The following is a 24,406-nucleotide window of genomic DNA, read 5'->3' as shown; positions in this document are numbered from 1 at the left end:
TTGAGTTTCTCAGATATTAAAAGAGGGGGGAGAACCAATGATATGCCACCCTCAGCTGCTTGCAGGGGGCTAAAAGTAGGACAGAAATGCAATACAAAAATACAAGGGGACACATAAAGTATACCTCTGTTAAATTTCCAGAGAAGCGAAGTTTCTCATAAAGGCCACGAAGATTTTATAATGCAGCCATACATTTAACTGAATTGCCTTCGGGCCTTTGAGGGAGAGGCAAGGTGTGTCTTCAAACAACAACAGGGATGAAGAAATTCGTGCGACTCAGCAGAGACTCTCTGCCTACTCAGGAGTCAGCCCCACTGGGCCCAATAGGGCTTCTCGCTGACTCCCAGGTAAGTGAGGCTTGCCGGCGGCCGGGTGACTTTAAATGAGGTCACTGGGATTATTTCGATTTTGGCAGCCTTGCCAAAAAGAAAATATCTACTTCGCCTCTGGCTGGCTGGGCGCTTTAGGCAAAGATCCACGGTTGAAGAAACACATTTGCGAATTTAAAAAGGGAGAGAGGGCTGAGAAGGAGGGGAGGAATCGAAAACAGGAGCCACGTGCAGGAAACCAGGAAGTCGCCTTTGCTACGCAGACACCTTTCCCACCGCCGGATAGGGTTTGCCTTCCCTGTAAGTGCTACTCAGAGTAAACCCATCAAAAGTCATGGGCCCCCCCCGCTTCCCCATGCACCCCAGCGCGTCTAGAAACTTTGTTGGAGGCAAGTCAGGACAGGAAACTTGCGCTCCGCTACTCGGGAGTAAGTCCCGAGTAGGGGGACGCCTACACTCCGAGGTACCAGAACGAACGCCCTCCAAAAAACAAAACACAAAACTTGCAAGAGACTCAGTCCACCTGTAGGGCCCTTTGGTGGATCGGGGCGTGGAGCGGGCACCGGGATCGGGGCCCTGGGAAGCAATCCCGGGGTGGGGGCTCTCTTCCTTTCCGAGGGGGGGGGGCGCAAACAGCGTCCCCTCCCCTTCAGCCACCTGAGCTCTCCAAAGAAGGCGTGCGCCCAGGGCGCAAGGACGCTTTCTGGAGAGGTGGATTTGGGTAGGGAGGTGGGGGCGCACCCTGCTGCCCCCCCGCGCGCCCCAACACTAACCTGCCGGGCTTGGGGGCTCCTCAGCGACGGCTCTGGGGCGCAGGAGCCCCAACGAAGCGCGGGGCGATCCGGAGCGCAGACTTTCCTCCTCCTCCTCCTCGCCTCTTGTTTCTTTCCTTCCTTCCTGCAAGCCGGGCGAGCAGGTGTGATGCCTTTTGCCCAGGAATGCGGCAGAGCCGCTTGCCTTTAACCCCTTCCGTTCAGGCCCAGGGAGAGCGCCAAGCCTCGTTAAAAGGAGTCCGGCCGCTGGTCCATCTATAGCTCCGTATTGCCTCCACGGACTGGCAGCGTCTTTTCGGGGGGCTTACAGCCGAGGGAGAAAAACAATGACAAACCTAGACAGCATCTTAAAAAGTAGAGACATCACCTTGCCAACAAAAGTCCGTATAGTTCAAGCTATGGTTTTCCCAGTAGTGATGTATGGAAGTGAGACCTGGACCATCAAGAAGGCTGATCGCCGGAGAATGGATGCTTTTGAATTCTGGTGCTGGAGGAGACACTTGAGAGTCCCATGGACTGCAAGAAGATCAAACTTATCCATTCTGAAGGAAATCAGCCCTGAGTGCTCACTGGAAGGACAGATCCTGAAGCTGAGGCTCCAAGACTTTGGCCACCTCATGAGAAGAGAAGACTCCCTGGAAAAGACCCTGATGTTGGGAAAGATGGAGGGCACAAGGAGAAGGGGACGACGGAGGACGAGATGGTGGGACAGTGTTCTTGAAGCTACCAGCATGAGTTTGACCAAACTGCAGGAGGCAGTGGAAGACAGGAGGGCCTGGCGTGCTCTGGTCCAGGGGGTCACGAAGAGGCGGAGACGACTAAACAACAACACAGCCGAGGGAGGCTCCTAGACCTGCCTGGAGAAGCCCGCTGGGGATTGATCCTTTTTTCGCTCGTGGAACTGATGCAAAGAATTCCATTCTATATGGAATCAAAATTGTCTGGCGGGAAGGGGCACCCAAAGGTCATCCAGCCCAACCCCGTGCAATGCAGGAATCTTCACTAGATCATCCAGGACAGATGGCCGTCCAACCTCTGCAAGGAAGAAGAGACCACCACCCCCCGAGGGAGACCATCCAGCAGCTCTCCCTGATGTCCTTCCCGTTAAAATAAAATTAGTTTCTAGTCATCATGGCTATAAAGGATAGGCTGATTTCAATATGAAGCCGTCTTATGTTGAGTCAGGCCGTTAATCCACCCTCCTCTGGCCGGCCGTGGCTTTCCAAAGTTTCAGGATGGGGGCAATTTCATTCTGCATGCCAAGCACCTGAGCTGTGACCCTTGTCAAAATGGCTGTGTTGACATTACTAGAAGGAAGGAAACCCCCCAAAAATAGCAGCAAAGGCTGTTTATTTATCTGATATTTTTATGGTTTTAATGGATTGCCTCCAGCATTAATTCAACTCACAGAATAAATGAATGGACCTCAGTTAGCCACACACGTCCATTCATTTCAGTGGGTCTACTTTGAGTCTGGCTCAGCTTGGATACAACAGTTCTGCTCTGAGTAATAACTTAGTTGGATTCAGCCCTATATTTACAGTTTTCGTTGCTGTTTTTAAAAATCGAACATTTATACTGTTTCATTGCAAGATGCTTAGAGATTGGTTTGCTTGTTTATTAAGCTGTACGTAAATCTGGTTGAATAAAAATAAGTAAATATCAGTATCTACTCTGAAGCAAAGGGACGTGGGTGGTGCTGTGGGTTAAACCACAGAGCCTAGGACTTGCCGATCAGAAGGTTGGTGGTTCGAATCCCCGCAATGACGGGGTGAGCTCCCGTTGCTCGGTCCCTGCTCCTGTCAACCTAGCAGCTTGAAAGCACGTCAAAGTGCAAGTAGATCAATAGGTACCACTCCAGCGGGAAGGTAAACGGCGTTTCCGTGCACTGCTCTGGTTCGCCAGAAGTGGCTTAGTCCTGCTGGCCACATGACCTGGAAGCTGTACGCCGGCTCCCTCAGCCAGTAAAGCGAGATGAGTGCCGCAACCCCAGAGTCGGTCACGACTGGACCTAATGGTCAGGGATCCCTTTACCTTTATCATACTCTGAAGCAAATGCACAATTCAGCTCGAAAGACACAAGAAGTCAGGTTAGGAGCAGGGAGGTTCTGACATAGGAACTTGCTCTGAGAAAGTTGATGTTTGCACAATAAAGGCGTAGGACAAAAGTGCCAAAAAAATAAACATATAAATCATGTTTTTTATGGGGCAGAAGTAAAGTCTCTCTGAATATGGTGGAATTTACTCTTTCAGTGTACCGTATATACTTCTGTGACTGAGTTTCTTTTGGAACTTTATAGTTAGGCTGAGAGTGAATGACTGGTGCCGATTCGAACCCTGGTCTCTCCCAGGGAAGCGATAGCTGGCAAACTGCCCTTTGTGTCAGAATTTCTGCCCTTTTTGTTTTTTTAATTTTTATTTGTGATTTTCAGTTTGGTGCTGGAGGAGACTCTAGAGAGTCCCATGGACTGCAAGAAGATCAGACCTCTCCATTCTGAAGGAAATCAGCCCTGAGTGCTCACTGGAAGGACAGATCCTGAAGCTGAGGCTCCAAGACTTTGGCCACCTCATGAGAAGAGAAGACTCCCTGGAAAAGATCCTGATGTTGGGAAAGATGGAGGGCACAAGGAGAAGGGGACGGCAGAGGACGAGATGGTGGGACAGTGTTCTCGAAGAAACCAGCATGAGTTTGACCAAACTGCGGGAGGCAGTGGAAGACAGAAGTGCGTGGCGTGCTCTGGTCTAGGGGTAAAGGTAAAGGAACCCCTGACCGTTCAGTCATGGCCGACTCTGGGGTTGCAGTGCTCATCTCACTTTATTGGCCAAGGGAGCCAGCATACAGCTTCCGGGTCATGTGGCCAGCAGGACTAAGCTGCTTCTGGCGAACCAGAGCAGCGCACGGAAACGCTGTTTACCTTCCCGCCGGAGCGGTACCTATTTATCTACTTGGACTTTGACGTGCTTTCGAACTGCTAGGTTGGCAGGAGCAGGGACCGAGCAACGGGAGCTCACCCCGTCATTGCGGGGATTCGAACCGCCGACCTTCTGATCGGCAAGTCCTAAGCTCTGTGGTTTAACCCACAGCGCCACCCGTGTTCCTGTGTGAAAGGTGGGGGGGGGAGTTAAATGCCACCCCTTGCCTTGCAGAATGGAAATTATGGGGTTGAGCTGGATGACCTGTTAAGGTCCCCTTCCCTATTAGCAATTCTAGGAATCTGGAGTCCCAGAAGGGGCTTCCTTTGCAGAAATAGGGTCTCAAACCTTTGCAAAACTAATCCGCCTTTGTTATGTAAAAAGCAAACAAGCGAGGGCAATGTGTTCCCATGGGAACTAATGGCTGGGGAGGGGGAAAGGCCCTTTGTTCGGTTTGCCTTTCCACTGCCCCCACCCCATAGTAAATTCTGTTATCTGTGAGAGTCAGCTTTCCCCTCTCTGGCCATTTCGGAGTCTGATTTCTATCATCCCTAACCATTGGTCATGTGAGTGGTGCTGTGGGTTAAACCACAGAGCCTAGGGCTTGCTGATCAGAAGGTCGGCGGTTCGAATCCCCGCAATGACGGGGTGAGCTCCCGTTGCTCAGTCCCTTCTCTTGCCAACCTAGCAGTTTGAAAGCATACCAGCACAAGTAGATAAATAGGTACCGCTCCGGCGGGAAGGTAAACGGTGTTTCCGTGCGCTGCTCTGGTTCGCCAGAAGCGGCTTAGTCATGCTGGCCACATGACCCGGAAGCTGTACGCCAGTTCCCTCGGCCCATAGAGCGAGATGAGCGCCACAACCCCAGAGTTGGTCACGACTGGACCTAATGGTCAGGGGTCCCTTTACCTTAACCATTGGTCATGCTGGCTAGGACGGGCCGGCGAACAGCTAACAGGATTTTCCTCCCATTCTTTTCCAAATGCAAGAGCAGTGATTAGAGTGTCAACTTGGGAGATCAGGGTTCAAATGTCACCACTCTGACACGGATCTCGCTGGGTGGCCTCTGTCTGATCACCTGGCCCACACAGGCTTGTGTACACTGACTGGCAGCAGAGGCGCTCTGGAGTTTCAGGCAGGGGGTCGAAACTGGGTCCTTTGCTATCGAGGGTCTGGAAACCGAGCCTGATGAGGAACGGTTGAAGGAGCTGGGGATGTTTAGCCTGGAAAAGAGGCGATACCTGAGGGCCATCTTCCAATATCTGAAGGGCCGTCCCATGGAAGCTTGTTTCCTTCTGCTCCGGAGGGTAGGATTCGATCCCGTGGCTTCAAGTGGCGAGGAAGGAGATTCCGACTCAACATCAGGAGGAATTTTCTGGCAGTCAGAGGGGGTTGGACTGGATGACCCTGAGGTTCCCCTCAAACTCTGCCGCCCTCTGATGCTGAGTTGTTGTCCTTTCCTCAGAAAGGAAGCAAGTTTCTAGTCCTCAAGGTTCCGAGTAAAGGCATATTAAGCGTCTAAGCCACACACACCCCATCTTGGTCAGTGTTACTCACACTGGCTGGCAGCAGCTGGGGTTTTGCTCTCTCCCTACCTGGAGATAGCAAATATTGCACCAGGGAACTTTTGCAGCCAGAGCGCACGCTCTACCTCTGAGCTGAGCCGGGCTGATGAGGGGGGAGTGGCCTAGAGGAAAGAGGGAGTGGCCTGGAGGAAAGGGGAGTGGCCTGGAGGACAGGGGTGTGGCCTGGGGGACAGGGGTGTGGCCTGGAGGAAAGGGGGAGTGGCTTGGAGGAAAGGGGGAGTGGCTTGGAGGAAAGGGGGAGTGGCCTGGAAGAAGTGGCCGTGACTGGAGGAAAGGGGTGTGGCTTGGAGGAAAGGGGTGTCGCTGATGAGATGTAGCCAGGGGGGGCATGGAAGGGCCAGGTAGGGAGAACTAGAGGGGGCCACTTTTCGACCTTGGAGCTCATTTCCACCTCACCCCCACCCCACTCTGCCACGTAAAAAGTCCTCCCCCACCCACCCCTTATCCTTTCCCCCCTCCCCTTGCTTAAACGCCTCCCCCACCCCAAATAAACCAAATAAACTCTCTCGTTTTTTCGTTTTTAATTCAATCGGTATTAGTGCCCATAACACAGGAGACTAAAAGTGGAGTCCTAGACAGGGCGACTCGGACGTAAGCCCCACTGAGTCCAATGGATGCTCACCTCCAGGTAAGCAGGTGCGCAGGATCGCGGCCTAATACATGCAACCGAGAGTTGAGGTTAAGGCTCTCTCTGTCCCCTAACCCCCTTCGCTTTGTCTCCCCGCCATAGGATTTGGCCTGTCCCATTCAGGGTGAGTTCACTCGCGACGTGTGTCCCACACAGCAGGGGGGAGCGGCGATTTTTGCATTGCAGGGGGGCGGGTTAGTCTAGATGCCTCTTCGGGTCCCTTTCCAATGCTACAAGGTCTGTGATGCGTCAGACGTCGCTGGAGCCCAACTCCCATCGCCTCTGCCGCCCCGGCTATCAGGGATGATGGGAGATGTGGTCCAGCTAACATCCCTGGCCAATAATAATAATAATAATAATTTTATTATTTATATGCCTCCCAACTGATTCTTAAAGTTTGTGTCTGTGGTTTCCAGGAAAGCAGAGGAGGTCAGGGGACACACCGCCCCCAAGGTGGCTTGGTGGTGCTGTGGAACGGGCAAAGAAGGACTAATCTGTCCGGCGATGTTATCCGTCCACCCAAAAAAGGTCGCTGGCGAAAGGAGGAGTCTTTTGTGTAAGCCAAGCCAGAAGCGCCTCTTGACCACGTCACTTGCGAAGGGCGATCGGAAGTGTTCAAAACGGAGCGTGTCTGTACAAGGCCGGGGATACAAATTCGGCAAGGGGTGCTCGTGAGGGAACGGTGAGGTATTCTTCCGAAAGATGACCCCGGTCTCCTAATCCAAGCAGGAAGGGTGTTTTCCTGTGGGAGAACACCATGTTTAATTCCGAACGGGGCGAAGTTTCTCTGCCAGATGGTGGGGGAGAATCGCTCGCCCTCATCCCCACAGATTGGGTGGCTGGGCCCTGATCCACCTCGTAGCACCACCACCGACAGCCCCGTTGACCCCGAAGCATGAGGTGGGCTTTGGGCATCTCTTGGGGCGTTAAGAAGTCCGAGAAGCCGTTTTGGAAGGGAGGAAGGATTCGGTGGGCATGAAAGGAATCTCTCCCCAGCGATCGGCCCAAGAAACAGCTCCCCCAGTCCTGTGTCAATATGGAATCACAAGCTCCCAGATCCCTCCTCGCTTTGCTAAGAAGCAAGGTGGGGAGTTAGCAGGCGGTGACAAAGTCTTTAATAGAAAAGAAAACGAACGAAAGATAAGCAAACGGAGACAAGCTTCTGTGTTCGTACAGAGGTGCGACGGCCGCGCCCGGTGTCTGCTCAGACCTGCACTTTTTGGATCTGTTTGTCGTTGTCCGCGGGCTCCGCCATGGGGCTGGGCGTGTAGTTGAACGGGGTCACCCGGGCAGCCCGGCTCGGGGAGCTGTGCCTGCTTGGGGGGAAGTTCCCGAGGGAGCTGACGGGCACCTCGTGCGTGAAGGAGATGGGCACCGCTGTGGGGGCCTTGCCTGGTTTGGGACCGCCTGCGTCTCCCGCTTCTGAGAACGCGAGGAGCGCAGCCTTGGTCTCCATCGTCGGAGAGGTGCTGGAGTTGGTTTTGGTGGCGGAGAAGTCTTCCGTCTGCACGACGGCGTCGCTGGTCTTCCGCAAGGCCTGGGGGGCCTCTTCCTCCTCCAAGGTGCTGACCAGCGGCAGGGCCGTGGGAGGGAGGGTGGTCTTCAGGATGTGCGGAATGTCCTCGTCTCGGATGCGCTTCCACGTCCCCCTCACCATCGCCTGCTGTGCCTCTTCGGCCTGCTTTTCCGGCGCTCCCAGAGGAGGCACCACGGGGAGTTTGGGCCCCTCGTTGCTCTTGTTCTTCGTGGGTTCTTGGCAACCGGGAGCGGCCGGGCTGCCCGTCCTCTTGACAACGTTGATCTGAGGCGATGAGGAGTACCGTTTGAATGGCTCTGGCAGGCCGTTGCCCGTTTTGACCGGGAGCCTGCAGGGGCTTTCTGAGCTGGTCCGCCTGGGAGGCCTCATGCCCGCCGGGACCCCGTGGCTCGACAGAGGCCCCCGCGAGACGACGGGCCGCTGCATCAGCCCCGAGGCCTTGTCCGCCTTGAGCTCGTTGCACCGGGAGGAGCAGAGGAAGACGGGCGGCAGGCCGGGGCGGCCCCTCCGAGGCGAAGCGCCCGGGGAGAGCGTTGAGTTCGGTTGCGGCGACGAAAGCTCGGCCCGGTGCCTCATGAGCAGGCCGGACGACTCCTTGATGAACGTCAGCTGCCTCAGGAAGCCGGAGCGGTCCGACTCGCTGGCGGCGGACCTCGCGGAGGACATGCGGACCAGATTGAGGTGGCTGCTTTGCAGGGTGGGCTTCCCGCCGGTCTGTGGCCTTGTCCCTCTGCCTCTCCCCACCTGCTCCTCCAAAGTAGGCATGGCGTTCCGGGCCGGCAGCGTTTTCTTCACCGGCTTCTGCATGAAGGGGATACGGACGGGAGACTTCTGGGTCTTGTGTTGCTTGGGGACAGGAGACTTCTGCACCGGCTTGGGGTTCTGGCCGGGAGATGTGGCATTCCCGTTTGCCTTCCCGGCTTCCCGAGTCGGTATCTGCCGGCTGGGCGGCTGCGAAGGGGACGTCAGCTTCTTCTGGTTGGGCTGAGACGGCGTGGACGTCCGGGACGACCCCGAGGAAGGGGCTTTCGTCATCCGGGCCGGGGGAGTTGCGCTGCGTTTCGGCAAGGTGAGGTCCACCATCTCCGAGATCTTCCCCGGCCTGTGGAGGCTCCGAGATCTCTGCTGGTTCAGGCTGAGGTTCTTCACAGGCGCTTCCTGCTTCGCTGGGGGTCCTGACTTCTTTGGGGCGGCTCTGGGGCTCTGTGCTGGCGAGTCCTTCGCCACGTTTGGCATGTAGATCACCGTCCGGCCTCGGAAGACCACCGGCAAGTTGGTGAGCGGCTTCTGCTGAACATTCTTCTCCGCCCGACTGTTCTGGGCCCTGGGACCTCCTGTGGCGACCTTCTTGCCATCCTGGAACGCCCGTGGAAGGTCTTTCTTCTCCACGTGACGGCCGGCGACCTTCCTGCCCGCCTTCTTCTCCTTCCTCTCCAGAGACAGCTGCAGCGTGGATCCCGACGAGAGGCCGGACATGAAAGAGAGAATGGAGTCCGATTCTGAGGACGGGTCGCGGGCAAAGGAGGAGGCTGCCTGGTGCAGCCAGGTGACAATTGAGTTGGCTCCTTCCTGGATTGCCTTCCAGTCGACACTGTCCAGGTCTGAGGCGGCTTCGTCCGGCGTGGCCTCTGGCTTCCGCTCGTGGGGCTTCCTCCCCTTCCTCTCCTTCTCGCCCTGCTTCCTTTTCCCCGAGTGCCTCCTCCTCTTGGCTGCGGCCAACCCGACCCCCTTGGGTAGCAGGTTGTCATCTGAGTCGCAACTGAGGGAGCTCCCTGAGCTGCCCCTCCGCTTGGACAGCGCTGCCCGCATCTCCTGCCGCCGGCTCAAGGCCAGCTTGGCTCTGCCGTACAGCTGCCCCCTCCCTTCTGCGTGGCACAGCTCCACGTCACTCAGAGAACTCAGAGAGGAGCTGAGGGAATAGCATGGGGGTGTCTCGTCCACAATGAGGTTGCTGCGCAGCTTGGCAGCCATCTTGGTTTTCGGCGGCGGCTGCCTGGAAGCAAACTCGGCCTCTTTCTTGACCCAAGCTTCCTTTCTTTGGCCTTTGCCAGGTGCGCCGGCCTTCCTCCTGGGTGAACACCTCGCCCCGAGTTCTGCCAAGTCATCTGAGTCGTTCTCGTAGAAGCAATAGACCGCCTCTTCAGTCGGCGTGGTGTGGCAGAGCGACTGGAAGACCATGTCGCTGCTGCCGTTCTCCTGAGGGGCGTCTTTCCTGGAACGGCTGCCTTCCGAGCTGGCCCTCAGGCTGCCCTGCCTCACGAGCGTCAACTCCAGGTTTCTGAGGGGGACGTGTCCTCGCTTAGACTCGGCCGACTGGGCCCGGCCTGTGCGGAGCGGGCTGGTGTGGCTCGAGCCCGTGTTGTGCTTGTACGCGGACACCACCCGGGTTGGCGTGGAATGGCTGGAGGTTATCCTTCCGGCCCGGAAGCCCCCTGGCTCACCCTGGGCCGCCTCCATCTTGAGGCCTAATCCACGTGGGCCCAGAGCTTCCCTCCTCTTCCCGGAGCACCGCCTCAAGTCCGCCTCCTCCTTCGTCGGGTACTGGAGCGTCTCGTCACTCAGGGAAGCCGCGCTGGAGAAGTTGACCGGAGTCCCTTCAGCCGAGTCGGTGAAGGAATCCTCATCACCGATGTAGTCTTTGCTGGGCCTCGTGGCGGCCGCCGAACGCCTGTGCTTGGGGAGACCCAGGTGAGAACTGGCGGGGACCAGCATATAAACCGGGACGTGCACTGGCTTCTTGGTTTGAGGGTTCAGAACCTGGCCTGGAAACCCGGAGACGAGAGACGTCCGCACTTTCCGGAAGCGCGACGGCATGGCCGAATTGATGCACTCCTTCAAGATCTCGATGTCTTCGTCGGAGGTCAACTCCAGGCGCTCTGGTTTCCTCTGGCTCTCGGCGGCCCTCTCTTCCTGGTGCGCCGCGAACCCCAGGCCGCCGCTCCTTTCGGGGAAAGGGGGCATCAGCTTCAACTCCACATCCTTCTGGACGTAGTGCTCGTGGAGAGGAAGAGCGCTCAAGCTGGAGGCGCAGGAGAAGTTCTCGTTGGGTTTCTCCACCGTGAAGTAGACCATCGAGTCGAGGTCTTGGGGCACCTGGAACCGCTCCTTGAAGTCCGTGATCTCCATGAACTTCTTGACGTTGTTCTCCCACTGGATGTTGAACTGGCTCGCCTCCTTCTCCGGCTGACCACTGAGCTCGAACAGGGGTGTTTTGCTGCGGCTGGGGGGCATGGTCTGCCCGGGACTATCGGGCAGCTCGCTGGGACTGATGGTGCCGCTGATCATCTCGCTGCAGGGCTCGCTTTGGATGGAACTGGCGATGGATGGACTCTCGAAGCTGCCCAGCGAACTGACCGAGCTGCAGCGACTCATCACCAGTGGCGTCTCCTGTATGTAGTTCTCTGAGGAACTGGACGGCGTCAAGTCCTCCGGCCGGCAGGGTGAAGCTCCGCGGAGGAAGACCTTCTCCTTGGGGAAAGGGATGGCGATGGGCTGCGAGGCCGCTGGGACAGCCTCCGCTTGCCCTCCCTTCCGCGCCTCCTCCATCTCGGCCACCTCTTCCACCTCGATGATCTCCAGCGAGGAGTCACTGTCCGTCTCGTTCTCGCTGTGGCTCTGCCCGTCCAGGACGTTGTCGGCCGAGGAAAGCGAAGACAACGAGCTGCAACGAGAGAAGCAGATCGGCGTGTCTTCCACCGAGTACTTCTGCAGCTGTTCTTGCCCCGCGGGGGCCGGGGGCCGAGCGGGAAGCTTCTCGGGAATCTTGCTCAGGTTTTCGATCGACTTCAGCGACAAGCTGGGGTAGAAGGGACCGGCTCCTTGCGGCCCGGCCGTTTTGGGCGCTGAGCTACCGTCCCCAATGCTCTCCACCAGGGGGACATGTTGGTAGGACGGTGAGAGCTTAATCGTGTGGACTTTGGGGTCTGCGTTTAGCTCATTGCTCTGAACTTTCGTCTGGGGTTCTGGCTCCTTCTCGGCAACCGCGGAGTCAGCTTTCGGGAGCTTCCCGGAGTTTTCCGGCTTTTCTGCCGCCTCTCCTGTCCCGTGACGTTTCTTTCCCAGCACCTCCGCCTTCTCTGGCCTGTTGCTCAAGATGTTTTTCAGGTCCAGGCGGCTGGGCCGCTTCTGGTAGCGATGCAGTTCATCTTTAAAATCCAAGAAGGATGTTCCGGTGCACGGCTTCATGTGCTCCTTGGTGCAGTAACCGTCACTGGTGCTCCCGCTGTTGAGGCTGTCGTTGGAGAGGCTGGTGTAGGCCGTCTTCAGCCGCAGGAGGGTGTGGGCACGGCACAGGCCTTCCCGCTTGGCAAAGCCGCTGGCGTCCGACAGCCGGCACGGCGAGCACGACTGGGTGCGGGCCTCATGCACCTCCTCCAGCCCCAGCTGCCAATCTAAGCAGTGGTCCTCGGAGCTGAGGCTGAAGCTGTCGTCCGACGATGTGTGCAGGACGGAGATGTCCTCCACCAGCTTGTCGATCTTGGCCACGGCGGTGGAGATTTTGTTGGCCAGCTTCTCGGCCGCCGCGGAGACGTCCTCATCCGGGCGGAGCAGCGAAGGGGCGACCTGGGCGGCTTCCGGCGGCCGGCTCCCGTCCTTCTCGGGCTCAGGGCACCTCCGCGGGGCGCCGGCTCGCGGCAACGCCTGCCCTTGGAGGAAGGAGGAGTTCAGGAACATGGAGAGAACAGAGGCGTTCCCAGTTTCAGAGGCGTTGGGCCCCTCGTCATCGTCAAAGCACCCCGAATCAGAGGCGTAGTCTTTCACCAAACTCTCCATGTGCCTTATGGGCTTCTTGGAGTTCTGCGTCTTCAAAGTCTGCTTCTCCAGGCTGTCAAAGGCCTCGGCCAGGTGTTTTGTGTCCAGTTCGGCCTCCAGCGCCTTCTGCTTCCTCATGTACAGTGATGGCATACAGGACCCCGGCGAGATGACCACGGCGTCTTTGTATTTCAGGGGGCGGTTGGCCAGGAGGTTCCGCAAGGCCGCTGAGCTGCCCATGGCGATCATCTTGTGCTTGGAGTGCACGAGGTTTCGGAGCATGCTGACGGCGCCCAAGTCCCACAGGAGCTCCTGGTCTTTGGGGCTGCGGGCCGAGAGGTTCCAGAGGGTCCCGCAGGCGTTGCTGACGATGGTCAGGCTGTGCGACTTGAGGTGCTGCAAGAGGGTCTGCAGGCAGCTGTGGTCTCTCAGGACTTGCCTGGAAAACAGTCAGGTGGGGAATAAATTAAAAACGACCTGCGTTTGCTGAGCAGTGGTCCCTTGGTTCTCAAACTTAGTCCGTTCCAAAACCAAAGCGTTCCAAAACCAAGGCATGCTTTCCCATAGAAAGCAATGCAAAACAGATTAATCCGTTCCAGACTTTTAAAAACAACCGCTAAAACAGCAATTTAACGTGAATTTTGCTCTCTAACAAGACCGTTGATCCATAAAATGAAAGCAATAAACAATGTAAAGGTAAAGGGACCCCTGACCATTAGGTCCAGTCGTGGCCGACTCTGGGGTTGTGGCGCTCATCTCGCTTTACTGGCCGAGGGAGCCGGTGTACAGCTTCCGGGTCATGTGGCCAGCAGGACTAAGCTGCTTCTGGAGAACCAGAGCAGCGCACGGAAATGCCGTTTACCTTCCCGCCGGAGCGGTACCTATTTATCTACTTGCACTTTGAGGTGCTTTCGAACTGCTAGGTTGGCAGGAGCAGGGAGCGAGCAACGGGAGCTCACCCCGTCATTGCGGGGATTCGAACCGCCGACCTTCTGATCGGCAAGCCCTAGGCTCTGTGGTTTAACCCACAGCGCCACCCGCTGTACAATGTACTGCACTATAAAATAAACAAGACAGCATTGTAGATGATAAAAATTAAAATCAAACTTTTTTCTTTGCTGCACAGAAGCACAGCTTCTGATTGGTTAAGGCGCCCTGGAAACAATAGCCGACAGTTGCATCGGACGTTCGGCTTCCGAAAAATGTCCACTTACTTCCGGGTTTTCGGCGTTGGAGAACCAAGGTACCACTGTACTCAAACCCCTTGTGTTCCAAACCTGGAAGTGAGTGTTCTGGTTTTCGAACGTTTTTTGGAAGCCGAACATCCGATGCGGCTGTCGGCTATTGTTTCCGGGGCGCCTGCACCAATCAGAAGCTGCGCCTTGGTTTTTGAACGTTTCGGAAGTCGAACGGAGGGAGATGCACCCAGTGGTGGCCAAGAAAGAAGAGGGAGAGAGGCACTGACCTGTAATCTTCCTTGGTAGCGACAAGGCTGGATACATTCCTCAGAATTCCTCCGCCGCTCTCAATGATGGCCAGCGAGTTACTTTGGCATTTATAGGTGAGGGTGCTGACCAGGAAGCCCAGGGCCCCATCCACCAGACAGATGGCGGCTTTGTTCTCCGTACTGTGAGCCGAAAGATTCCACAACGCACTAAGAATACTTTTTAGGGTCGATTCCTAGCACAGAACAGCAGAGAGACAGAGGCAATGAGGCCGTGTTCGCCCCTGGAGTTCTTATTACAGTGGTACCTCGGGTTACATACGCTTCAGGTTACAGACTCCGCTAACCCAGAAATAGTGCTTCAGGTTAAGAACTTTGCTTTGTTTAATTGTCCTTTATATATTGTTCCCCGATCGAGGATTCTGAGTTCAATCGTTTTGGAAACTGTTGCTAAACCACCTGAATTACATCTAGCTTATCTACTCCAGGACATTGACTCTTATAGAACATTACAGGTTGCCAGATTTCTGAATTCAGTTCTTTCATATAAAAGACTTCATGGAATGCTGCATGACTATTAAAAATCTAGTAAACTCTATCCACCATCTTTATATTCAAGGCCACAATATGGTACATCTAGAAATTGTATGTAACGTGAAGGAGATTATGCGTTGAAATATTTTAGTTGATATTTTAGAATGTAAAATGCTATTTTATTTATTGATTGGTTTTACCTTGTGGGCTTATAGCCGAATAAAGTATTATCTATCTATCTATCTATCTTCAGGATGAGAACAGAAATCGTGCTCCAGCGGCGCGGCGGCAGCAGGAGGCCCCATTAGCTAAAGTGGTGCTTCAGGTTAAGAACAGTTTCAGGTTAAGTACGGACCTCCGGAACGAATTAAGTACTTAACCCGAGGTACCACTGTATTATTATTCTTTTGTGCCTTTTAATTCTTTTTTTATCTTACACATTTTTATTGATTTTTTTAACATGTCATTTCCAACAATCATTTAACATAAATTATTATCTTATACAATATTTTGGACTTCCATCAACAACCTCTGAAGATTTTCCATTCTTTATCACTTATTCTGCATTGCTTAATTTCTCTATTACAGTCTTGTTACGTTCGGTTCAGGTTATGTTCTTCCAGGATACGTCCTGCGGCGACCCGGAAGTAACGGAACGGGTTACTTCCGGGTTTTGCCGCTCGCGCATGCGCAGACGCTCAAAATGACGTCACGCACATGCGCAGAAGTGGCGAGTCGCGAGCCGCGCAGACATGGGTTGCATTCTCCTCATGTTGCGAATGGGGCTCCGGAGCGGATCCTGTTCGCAACCAGAGGTACCACTGTACTTTTAATTATCGTTAACTAATAATTCTCTTGCTAATCTTCCTTGCGATATTTCACATAATCCTCCTTACAGAACTTCTTGCAGTCCTACTGGCGTAATCTGTTTATTACAATTGCTTTTTAGATAGTTCAAATGTTTACCCCAGTCTGCTAAGAATCTCTGGTCCCGCAGGTTTCGAATCCTTCCTGTTATGTGTTTGCCCCAGACATTTGGAGCGCTATGGTAAAGGTAAAGGGACCCCTGACCATTAGGTCCAGTTGTGACCGACTCTGGGGTTGCGGCGCTCATCTCGCTTTATTGGTCAAGGGAGCCGGCGTACAGCTTCCGGGTCATGTGGCCAGCAGGACTAAGCCGCTTCTGGCGAACCAGAGCAGCGCACGGAAACGCCGTTTACTTTCCCGCCGGAGCGGTACCTATTTATCTACTTGCACTTTGACGTGCTTTCGAACTGCTAGGTTGGCAGGAGCTGGGACTGAGCAACAGGAGCTCACTCTGTCGCAGGGATTCAAACCGCCGACCTTCTGATTGGCAAGTCCTAGGCTCTGTGGTTTAACCCACAGTGCCACCCACGGAGCACTATGAGACCGCTTTAAATCAACCGTGGGCTTCTCTCCCAGATGATCACGGGAGCTGTGAACTACCCTGAGACTGTCAGAGGAAGTGCAGTACAGTAGTAACCTCGGAAGACGGACGGAATCCGTTCTGGAAGTCCGTTCGTCTTCCAAAACGTTCGGAAACCAACTCGCAGCTTCCGATTGGCTGCAGGTTGTCCGAGAGAGCGGAAGGCCATTGCCGCATTTGCCCCAACGAGATTCCACTGTTGGCAAGCAACGAACCGCTGAGACCACATAATACCAGTCCTGAAAGACCTGCATTGGCTCCCAGGACATTTCTGAGCACAATTCAAAGTATTGGTGCTGACCTTTAAAGCCCTAAACGGCCCAGTATACCTGAAGGAGCATCTCCACCCCGGACACCGGGGTCCAGCTCCGAGGGCCTTCTGGCAGTTCCCTCCTTGCGAGAAGTGAAGCTACAGGGAACCAGGCAAAGGGACTTCTCGGTGGTGGCGCCCTCCCTTCATATGTCAAGGAAATCAACAACTATCTGACTTTTAGAAGACATCTGAAGGCAGCCCTGTTTGGGGAAGTTTTTAATGTTTGATGTTTTATTGTGTTTTTAATATCCTGTTGGAAGCCGCCCAGAGTGGCTGGGGGAACCCAGCCAGATGGGCGGGATATAAATAATCAATTATTATTATTATTATTATTATTATTATTATTATTAGCCGCTTCCCGGCTCACCTTGTTGGCCCGCAGGGCACACTGCATGAGACCCGTGACACTTCCGACTTCCCTCAACACCTTCTTGCTGTTCATGTCGGCCCGCCAGGAGAGGTTGCGGAGGATGCTGGAGACCACCTGAGAGGAGGAAGAAGAGGAGGATCAGGAAGGGAGCGGAGGGAAGCCGATTACTGATCTTGGAAGGGCACAGAGTTCAAATGACGCTAGCCAGCGGCTTTAGAAGGCTGCAGTGTGTGTGCGCGTGTGACTTGGCTAAACTCAGAGGGATTTGCTGATCCGGGACTAAACTATGGAACTCCCTGCCAATGGACACCAGGCTTCCCTGTGCTCTTTTCGGCGCCTGCCAAAAACATCTCCATTCGGAGAAGCCTATCCAGGTGTATAGAATGTGTTTTAATCTGGTTTTTAGGTTACCGGTTTTTTTTATTTTAAAAAACGGTTTTCAGTGGTGGTTTTCAGCTGGGGGGGGTTGCTGATAATTTCACCGCTTTATTCTTTGTGTCGTCATTTTGCCTTTGCATCTGGGCGACATAGAAATCTTGTGCGAAAAATAAATAATGTAAATCGGGAAAAATATATGCTAAAATGCCTACAAATGTCCACAGATGTCTCCCCCCCCCCCATTTTTTTTTGTAATTTTTACAAACCAATGTGGGAATGTGGAGAACTTAACTGAAAGTGAGTGGAGGGGGGAGGGGACAAAAATGGAGAGAAAGTGAAATGGACAGATACGCTCGTTCCTCATTGTGACAACCCTGCACACCGGCCCAACACATCTGGAGGGGTGCCTGGTTGGTGAGGAAGTGTGTGGAGGTCTGCTGCAGAAGTGTGGAAGTCTTCTGCCAAAGTGTGTGGAAGTATGTGGAGGTCTTCTGCAGAAGTGTGGAAGTCTTCTAAGGAAATGTGGCAGTCTGCTGCAGAAGTGTGTGGAAGTATGTGGAAGTCTTCTGCAGAAGTGTCAAAGTCTGTGGAAGTGTGGAAGTCTGTTGCAGAAGTGTGTGGAAGTATGTGGAAGTCTTTTGCGGATGTGTGTGGAAGTCTGCTGCGGAAGTGTAGAAGTCTTCTGCCAAAGTCTGAGGAGGTGTGGAAGTCTTTTGAGGAAGTGTGTGGAAGTCTGCTGCCAAAGTGTGTGGAAGTCTTTTGCAGAAGTGTCAAAGTCTGTGGAAGTGTGGAAGTCTTCTGCAGAAGTGTGTGGAAGTCTTCTGTGAAAGTGTGGAAGTCTGCTGCTGAAATCTGTGGAAGTGTGGAAGTCTTCTGCAGAAGTGTGTGGAAGTCTTCTGTGAAAGTGTGGAAGTCTGCTGCTGAAATCTGTGGAAGTGTGGAAGTCTTCTGCCAAGGTGTCAAAGTCTGTGGAAGTGTGGAAGTCTTCTGCAGAAGTGTGTGGAAGTATTTTGCAGAAGTGTGGAAGTCTTCTGCCGAAGTCTGAAAGTCTTCTGCAGAAGTGTGGAAGTCTGCTGCTGAAGTCTGTGGAAGTCTTTTGTGAAAGTGTGTGGAAGTCTTCTGCCAAAGTGTGTGGAAGTATGTGGAAGTCTTCTGCCGAAGTCTGAGGAAGTGTGGAAGTCTTTTGTGGACACATGTGGAAGTCTGCTGTGGAAGTCTGCACAGAACTGTGTGAAAATCGGCTCGGGAAGCTTGCTGTGGGCAGACACAGTTTACCCCCCCCCCGCCGCCTTTGAGCTATCCTTACCTGGTGGAGCTCTTCACTTTCAGACGCCAACTGCGCCACAATGGCCTGCATACATCTCTGGCGGGAGCACAACGTCGCCTGGGTGGGGGTGGGGCAAAATGAGAAACAAGGGAGGAGAGGTGGGGAGAAGGGTCATCATCTGAGAAACTGCTGCGGTCTCCCATCAAAACCAGCTCACCCCTTTTGCCTTCAAATGTTCCTCATTTCTGCATTTCGCCTCCAAAGCGCAATGCGCCCATAAACACTGGTCTGGTGGCTCCCCAACCTATTTTTTTTGGGGGGTGTTCCCCTTTGCTTCCACAAACTCACCCTCAGTGCTCCTCTACCCCACCATATAAGAAAGCATTGTTCAGCGGTTTGCTGGACCGACTGCAGAAAATTATAAATTCAAAACATCTAGTACGCCGGCTGAGAAGCTCCCTGCCCACAGACTGTCCCTCCAGAGTGGTCCATGCTCTGGTTATCTCCCGCTTGGACTACTGCCATGCGCTCTACGTGGGGCTCCCTTTGAAGGTAACCCAGAAACTACAACTAATCCAGAATGCAGCAGCCAGACTGGGGACTGGGAGCAGCCACCAGGACCATTTGGGACTCTCGGTCATTCTGGACTCACAGCTGTCCATGGAGGCGCAGGTCCATTCTGTGTCCAGGGCAGCTCCATCTGGTACGCAGGATGAGACCCTCCCTGCCCACAGACTGTCTGGCCAGAGTGGTGCACGCTCTGGTTATCTCCCGCTTGGACTACTGCCATGCGCTCTATGTGGGGCTACCTTTGAAGGTGACCTGGAAACTACAACTAATCCAGAATGCGACAGCCAGACTGGGGACTGGAAGCGGCCATCAAGACCATATAACACTGGTCCTGAAACACCAGACGTTTCCAAGCACAATTCAAAGTGTTGGGGCTGACCTTGAAAGCCCTAAATGGCCCAGTATACCTGAAGGAGCGTCTCCACCCCCTTCATTCTACCTGGACACTGAGATCCAGCTCCGAAGGCCTTCTGGCGGTTCCCTCCCTGCGAGAAGCGAGGTTACAGGAAACCAGGCACAGGGCCTTCTCGGTGGTGGCACCATCCCATCAGATGTCAAGGAAATCAACAACTATCTGACTTTTAGAAGACATCTGAAGGCCGCCCTCTTTAGGGAAGTTTTTAACGTTTGACGTTTTATCATTTTTTTAATATTCTTTTGGGAGCCGCCCAGAGTGGCTGGGGAGGTCCAGGCAGATGGGCGGGGGGTATAAAGAATGCATGATGATGATTGTTATGTTTTCAAAGTCCGATAGGGACCTACAACTCCGGCGCTGCCCCACGGAACCCCTATAGATGCTTCGCTCGCACTCAGCCTTTCCCCTGATCCGGTTGCAGGTGCCTGGACTTTCCCCCGCATGTTACCGTATTTTTCGCTCTATAGGACGCACTTTTCCCCCTCCAGAAATGAAGGGGAAATGTGTGTGTGTCCTATGGAGTGAATGCAGGCTCCTTGGCTTCAGCGATAGCAACGCGAAGCCTCCGAAGTGCAGAGGGAGCGCTCCCTCCGCGCTCCGGAGGCTACGCGTTGCTTTCGCTGAAGCCCCTGGAGTTCCCGCTGCGCTCCGAAGGCTTGCGGATAGCCGCCTGAAGCCTGGACAGCAAGAGGGGGCGGTGCACACAGATCCCTCTTGGTCTCCAGGCTTCGCTTCGCTGGAGAGGCACTGCACAGTTTCCCCTCTCTGTGCAGCGCCCTTTCAGCAAAGCGGAAGGAGAAATGGAAGGGGGTTAAGAATCCCCCCCCTTCTCCCCCTCCTATGGTCCGGTGCGTCCTATAGAGCGAAAAATACGGTACTTTCTTTTAGTGCCTTCAAACCTCAGACGTTTCTCCGCTTTGGGATTCCGTGGGCCAAAGTGATGCCGAAATCTCAGCCGAAGTGCATTCCCACCCCCCACAGTACCTTGTTGACAACGTCCCCAAACGTGAGGTTCGTGAGAGCCATGCCAGTGTAACGCCGCAGGGCCAGATTGAGGGGATCGCTGGTCATTTGGTGCATTTCGTAGTCCACCTGAAGGAGTTCGGCAACAGCCTGCAGTCCGCCTAGGAAGAAGAAAAGGGAGGCTTCTGTGTTTGACCCCAGACGTATTAAAGAGCATCTCTTTCTCTCTCTTTTAATGTATTTTTTTAATGTTTAATTTTTGTGTGTTTGGTTGTTGGTAAAAAATAAACAGTGAAACCCACCCAGGTGGCTGATACATTGGGTATACATAATCAATACAGCGGTACCTCGGGTTACATATGCTTCAGGTTACATACGCTTCAGGTTACAGACTCCGCTAACTCAGAAATAGTGCTTCAGGTTAAGAACTTTGCTTCAGGATGAGAACAGAAATTGTGCTCCGGCGGCACAGCAGCAGCAGGAGGCCCCATTAGCTAAAGTGGTGCTTCAGGTTAAGAACAGTTTTGGGTTAAGAACGGACCTCCGGAACGAATTAAGTACTTAACCCGAGGTACCACTGTAATAACATATTCAAATCAACCATATGTTCAATTCTATATACCTTAACACTCCTCCGTCCACAAGGTTTATTTAACTTTTAACATTTTAATAGCCCCAAATTATTCAAACCCACCCAAATAATTCAATATCTTCTCAAACCAATCCTGACCTTAAACCCTTTCATTCTGTGTATCTTCACAGTTAGATATTCTAAAATTATAATATTATTCAGTTTTTTTCCTCCACTGGTTCACCCCTAGCTCTTCTGCATTTTTCCAGTTACTTGCTATAACCTGTCTGGCTGCAGTTACCATCAATTTTACCCATTTACATTCCTCTTTTGTTTTTAACTTGGTGCTACTCAGACTAATAAGAACCATTAATTTAGATATTCCCACCTTCCCATCCACAATTTCCGATATTTCTATACCAATCTGTTTCCAAAATTCATTAACTAACAGACAATCCCACCACATATGACTGTATGTTCCCATCACTCCACATTTCCTCCAACAGTTCTTACTTCTAGATTTTGTAATATGATATAACGTTACAGGTGTATAATACCATTTTTGTACTAATGTCAACCCCTGTTCCTAGATTATCCTAGAGGTTGCAACAAAGGGCGGTTGCTGAAAGATTCTTTCCCAATCTTCATCTAAAATCTGTTCCTTACCGGAACTTACCGGAAGAATAAGAAATCAAGGCAAACTTTAAAAAAAAAAAAAGGAAATGTTCTGTTGAATATTTACAGATAAATTGTAAGCAGATAAGAAGATTGGCAGGGTTATTGTAATGACCCGTAGTTTTATAAGGGTATGTATTTAGATGACTAAACGAGCAAATTAAGTTAATTTGGATATGCAGAAGATATTAAAAATGAATGTAAGGAACAGCGCGGGAAGAGGGGGAAGGAAGTCAAGGTTGGAAATGGAATGATTGTAAAATTAGCGAAAGGTATAAACCTGAAAAGCATAAATAATTTTTTTTTTTAAAAAAAAAGGAAGAAGAGCCGAGCTGTGGAATTGTAGAGTGAAGGGGACCCCAAAGGGCATCTAGCTCAACCCCTGGCAAGGCACGAATCTGAGAAAAGCAGGGAGAGGGGACAGAGAGCGAGAGACAAGCAGGACGGGGAAGATATCGGCCACATTTTATTTATTTTATGCAGAAAGTAATTATGGCTAGATAGTCACAGACACAAACTCAGATATGCAGAAGACACAACCTTGATGGCAGAAAGTGAGGAGGAATTAAAGAATCTTTTAATGAGGGTGAAAGAGGAGAGCGCAAAATATTGTTTGAAGCTCAACATCAAATAAATGAAGATCATGGCCACTGGTCCCATCACCTCCTGGCAAATAGAAGGGGAAGAAATGGAGGCAGTGAGAGATTTGACTTTCTTGGGCTCCATGATCACTGCAGATGGTGACAGCAGTCATGAAATTAAAAGACGCCTGCTTCTTGGGAGGAAAGTGATGACAAACCTAGACAGCATCTTAAAAAGCAGAGACATCACCTTGCCAACAAAGGTCCGTATAGTTAAAGCTATGGTTTTCCCAGTAGTGATGTATGGAAGTGAGAGCTGGACCATAAAGAAGGCTGATCGCCGAAGAATGGATGCTTTTGAGTTCTGGTGCTGGAGGAGACTCTTGAGAGTCCCATGGGCTGCAAGAAGATCCAACCTCTCCATTCGGAAGGAAATCAGCCCTGAGTGCTCACTGGAAGGACAGATCCTGAAGTTGAGGCTCCAAGACTTTGGCCACCTCAGGAGAAGAGAAGACTCCCTGGAAAAGACCCTGATGTTGGGAAAGATGGAGGGCACAAGGAGAAGGGGACGACGGAGGACGAGATGGTGGGACAGTGTTCTTGAAGCTACCAGCATGAGTCTGACCAAACTGCGGGAGGCAGTGGAAGACAGGAGTGCCTGGCGTGCTCTGGTCCAGGGGATCACCAAGAGGCGGACACGACTAAACGACTAAACAACAACAACAGTCACAGACAAGGGATTCTACGGCGTCATATTTTGTGGGAGGGAAGGAGAACGATAGAAACTTAATTTCCACTTACCTAACTCGTTCATCGCCCGGCGATAGTCTTCGTCGAAGGAGAGTTTCATGATAGCACACGTGGCTTGGCAGATTTGCGGCTCAATAGGGACGGGCCCTGACAAGAAAAATGTATATGATAAAGCGTTGAGAAATGCAGAAAATATGAAAACAACGAGAAGAGGCAGGAAGAAGATATTGGAGATATTCTTCAGAGGTCCAGACTATGGGGAGCCTGGAAAAATTAACAATTAACAATTCGGACTGTAATTTGGTTGTGTTTAAAATTTTTAGTTTATTGTTTTTAATTGCGGATATGTTGATTGGTTGTTTTTATTGGAAAATCAAGAAAAGTGATTTTTAAAAAGATGTATATGAGATGTATTTATAGATAGTTGAGCTCAGAAGGGCAGCTTTGCAAAAATTAACCTCTCTCGGCGGTGGACCCTGCCTTGAAACTCAGTCGAAGGAACCTAGGGATCACCTGTGGTGCAGTCAGGCCATGTCGCTCAGCACTGACTGGCAGAGGCCGTCCAGGGTTTGGGGCAGAAGATGCTCTCCTGAATCTTCTGCACACGAAGCACACGCTCTCCCCCTAAGATACGTCCTCTCTAAAGATCAAGTAAGATTCCAGTCCTTGCTGTTAAAAGGAAGACGATTTCTAAGGAGACAAACGGCCACTCTGCCAAGTCAATGTCACCAGCACTGGCCAGCAGAAGCTCTCTGGGGCGAACTCTTTATGAGCAAAAATACAATCTGCACAGGAACTTCAGGCCCCCGCCAGGCCTTGGAAGTAACCTCTGTGCAGTACCCTTTCTGGCCTGCTGCCATGGTGGCGCTATAGAGCTCGGGCCGGCGAACATCCTCTGATAGGCGTGGTGGTCTAAACCACTGAGCCTCTTGGGCTTGCCAATCGGAGGGTCGGTGGTTCGAATCCCCGCGACGACGGAGTGAGCTCCCGTTGCTCGATTCCAGCTCCTGCCAACCTAGCAGTTCGAAAGCACACCGGCGCAAGTAGACAAATAGGTACCGCTCCAGTGGGAAGGTAGACAGCGTTTCCATGTGCTCTGGTTTCCGTCATGTGCCAGAAGCGGTTTAGTCCTGCTGGGCGCACGACCCGGAAAACTGTCTGCGGACAAACGGCCTGAAAGCGAGATGAACGCCGCAACCCCGTAGTCGCCTTTGGCTGGACTTAGGTAAAGGTAAAGGGACCCCTGACCATTAGGTCCAGTCGTGACTGACTCTGGGGTTGCGGCGCTCATCTCGCTTTATTGGCAGAGGGAGCCGGCGTACAGCTTCCGGGTCATGTGGCCAGCAGGACGAAGCCGCTTCTGGAGAACCAGTGCAGCGCACGGAAACGCCGTTTACCTTCCCGCTGGAGCGGTACCTATTTATCTACTTGCACTGGTGTGCTTTCGAACTGCTAGGTGGGCAGGAGCAGGGACCGAGCAACGGGAGCTTGCCCCGTCATTGCGGGGATTTGAACCACCGACCTTCTGATCGGCAAGTCCTAGGCTCTGTGGTTTAACCCACAGCGCCACCCGCGTCCCTTGGCTGGACTTAGTAAAAATGACCTTTACC

The 24,406-nt window shown here is 52.9% G+C and overlaps 3 protein-coding genes across 6 annotated transcripts in view; 1 reads left to right on the top strand and 2 right to left on the bottom strand.

Annotated features, from left to right (window-relative positions):
• The window catches only part of TJP3 (tight junction protein 3), a 51,964-nt gene extending 50,706 nt beyond the window's left edge, over positions 1-1,258 (bottom strand). Inside the window, exon 1 of the mRNA XM_083594437.1 lies at positions 1,103-1,258. The gene's annotated coding sequence lies outside the window, so the exon portion shown is untranslated. The remainder of the gene's footprint in view (positions 1-1,102) is intronic.
• Positions 1-24,406, top strand: part of GAMT (guanidinoacetate N-methyltransferase) — a 215,843-nt gene that overhangs the window by 71,271 nt on the left and 120,166 nt on the right. The window lies entirely within an intron of this gene.
• The window catches only part of APC2 (APC regulator of WNT signaling pathway 2), a 53,037-nt gene continuing 34,734 nt past the window's right edge, over positions 6,104-24,406 (bottom strand). For both annotated transcript variants that reach the window (XM_083594315.1, XM_083594316.1), the window contains exons 10-15: positions 22,848-22,943; positions 20,241-20,380; positions 18,311-18,388; positions 16,624-16,740; positions 13,984-14,198; positions 6,104-12,957 (exon numbers count right to left, since the gene is read on the bottom strand). In XM_083594315.1, the coding sequence (XP_083450441.1) occupies positions 7,434-12,957; positions 13,984-14,198; positions 16,624-16,740; positions 18,311-18,388; positions 20,241-20,380; positions 22,848-22,943 (6,170 nt within the window). In that variant the 3' untranslated portion in view covers positions 6,104-7,433. The remainder of the gene's footprint in view (positions 12,958-13,983; positions 14,199-16,623; positions 16,741-18,310; positions 18,389-20,240; positions 20,381-22,847; positions 22,944-24,406) is intronic.

The sequence above is a fragment of the Podarcis filfolensis genome (genome assembly GCF_964270895.1).
Source record: "Podarcis filfolensis genome assembly, chromosome: 18".
Taxonomy (NCBI): Eukaryota; Metazoa; Chordata; class Lepidosauria; order Squamata; family Lacertidae; genus Podarcis; species Podarcis filfolensis.
This window is presented reverse-complemented; position numbering and strand designations above follow the sequence as displayed.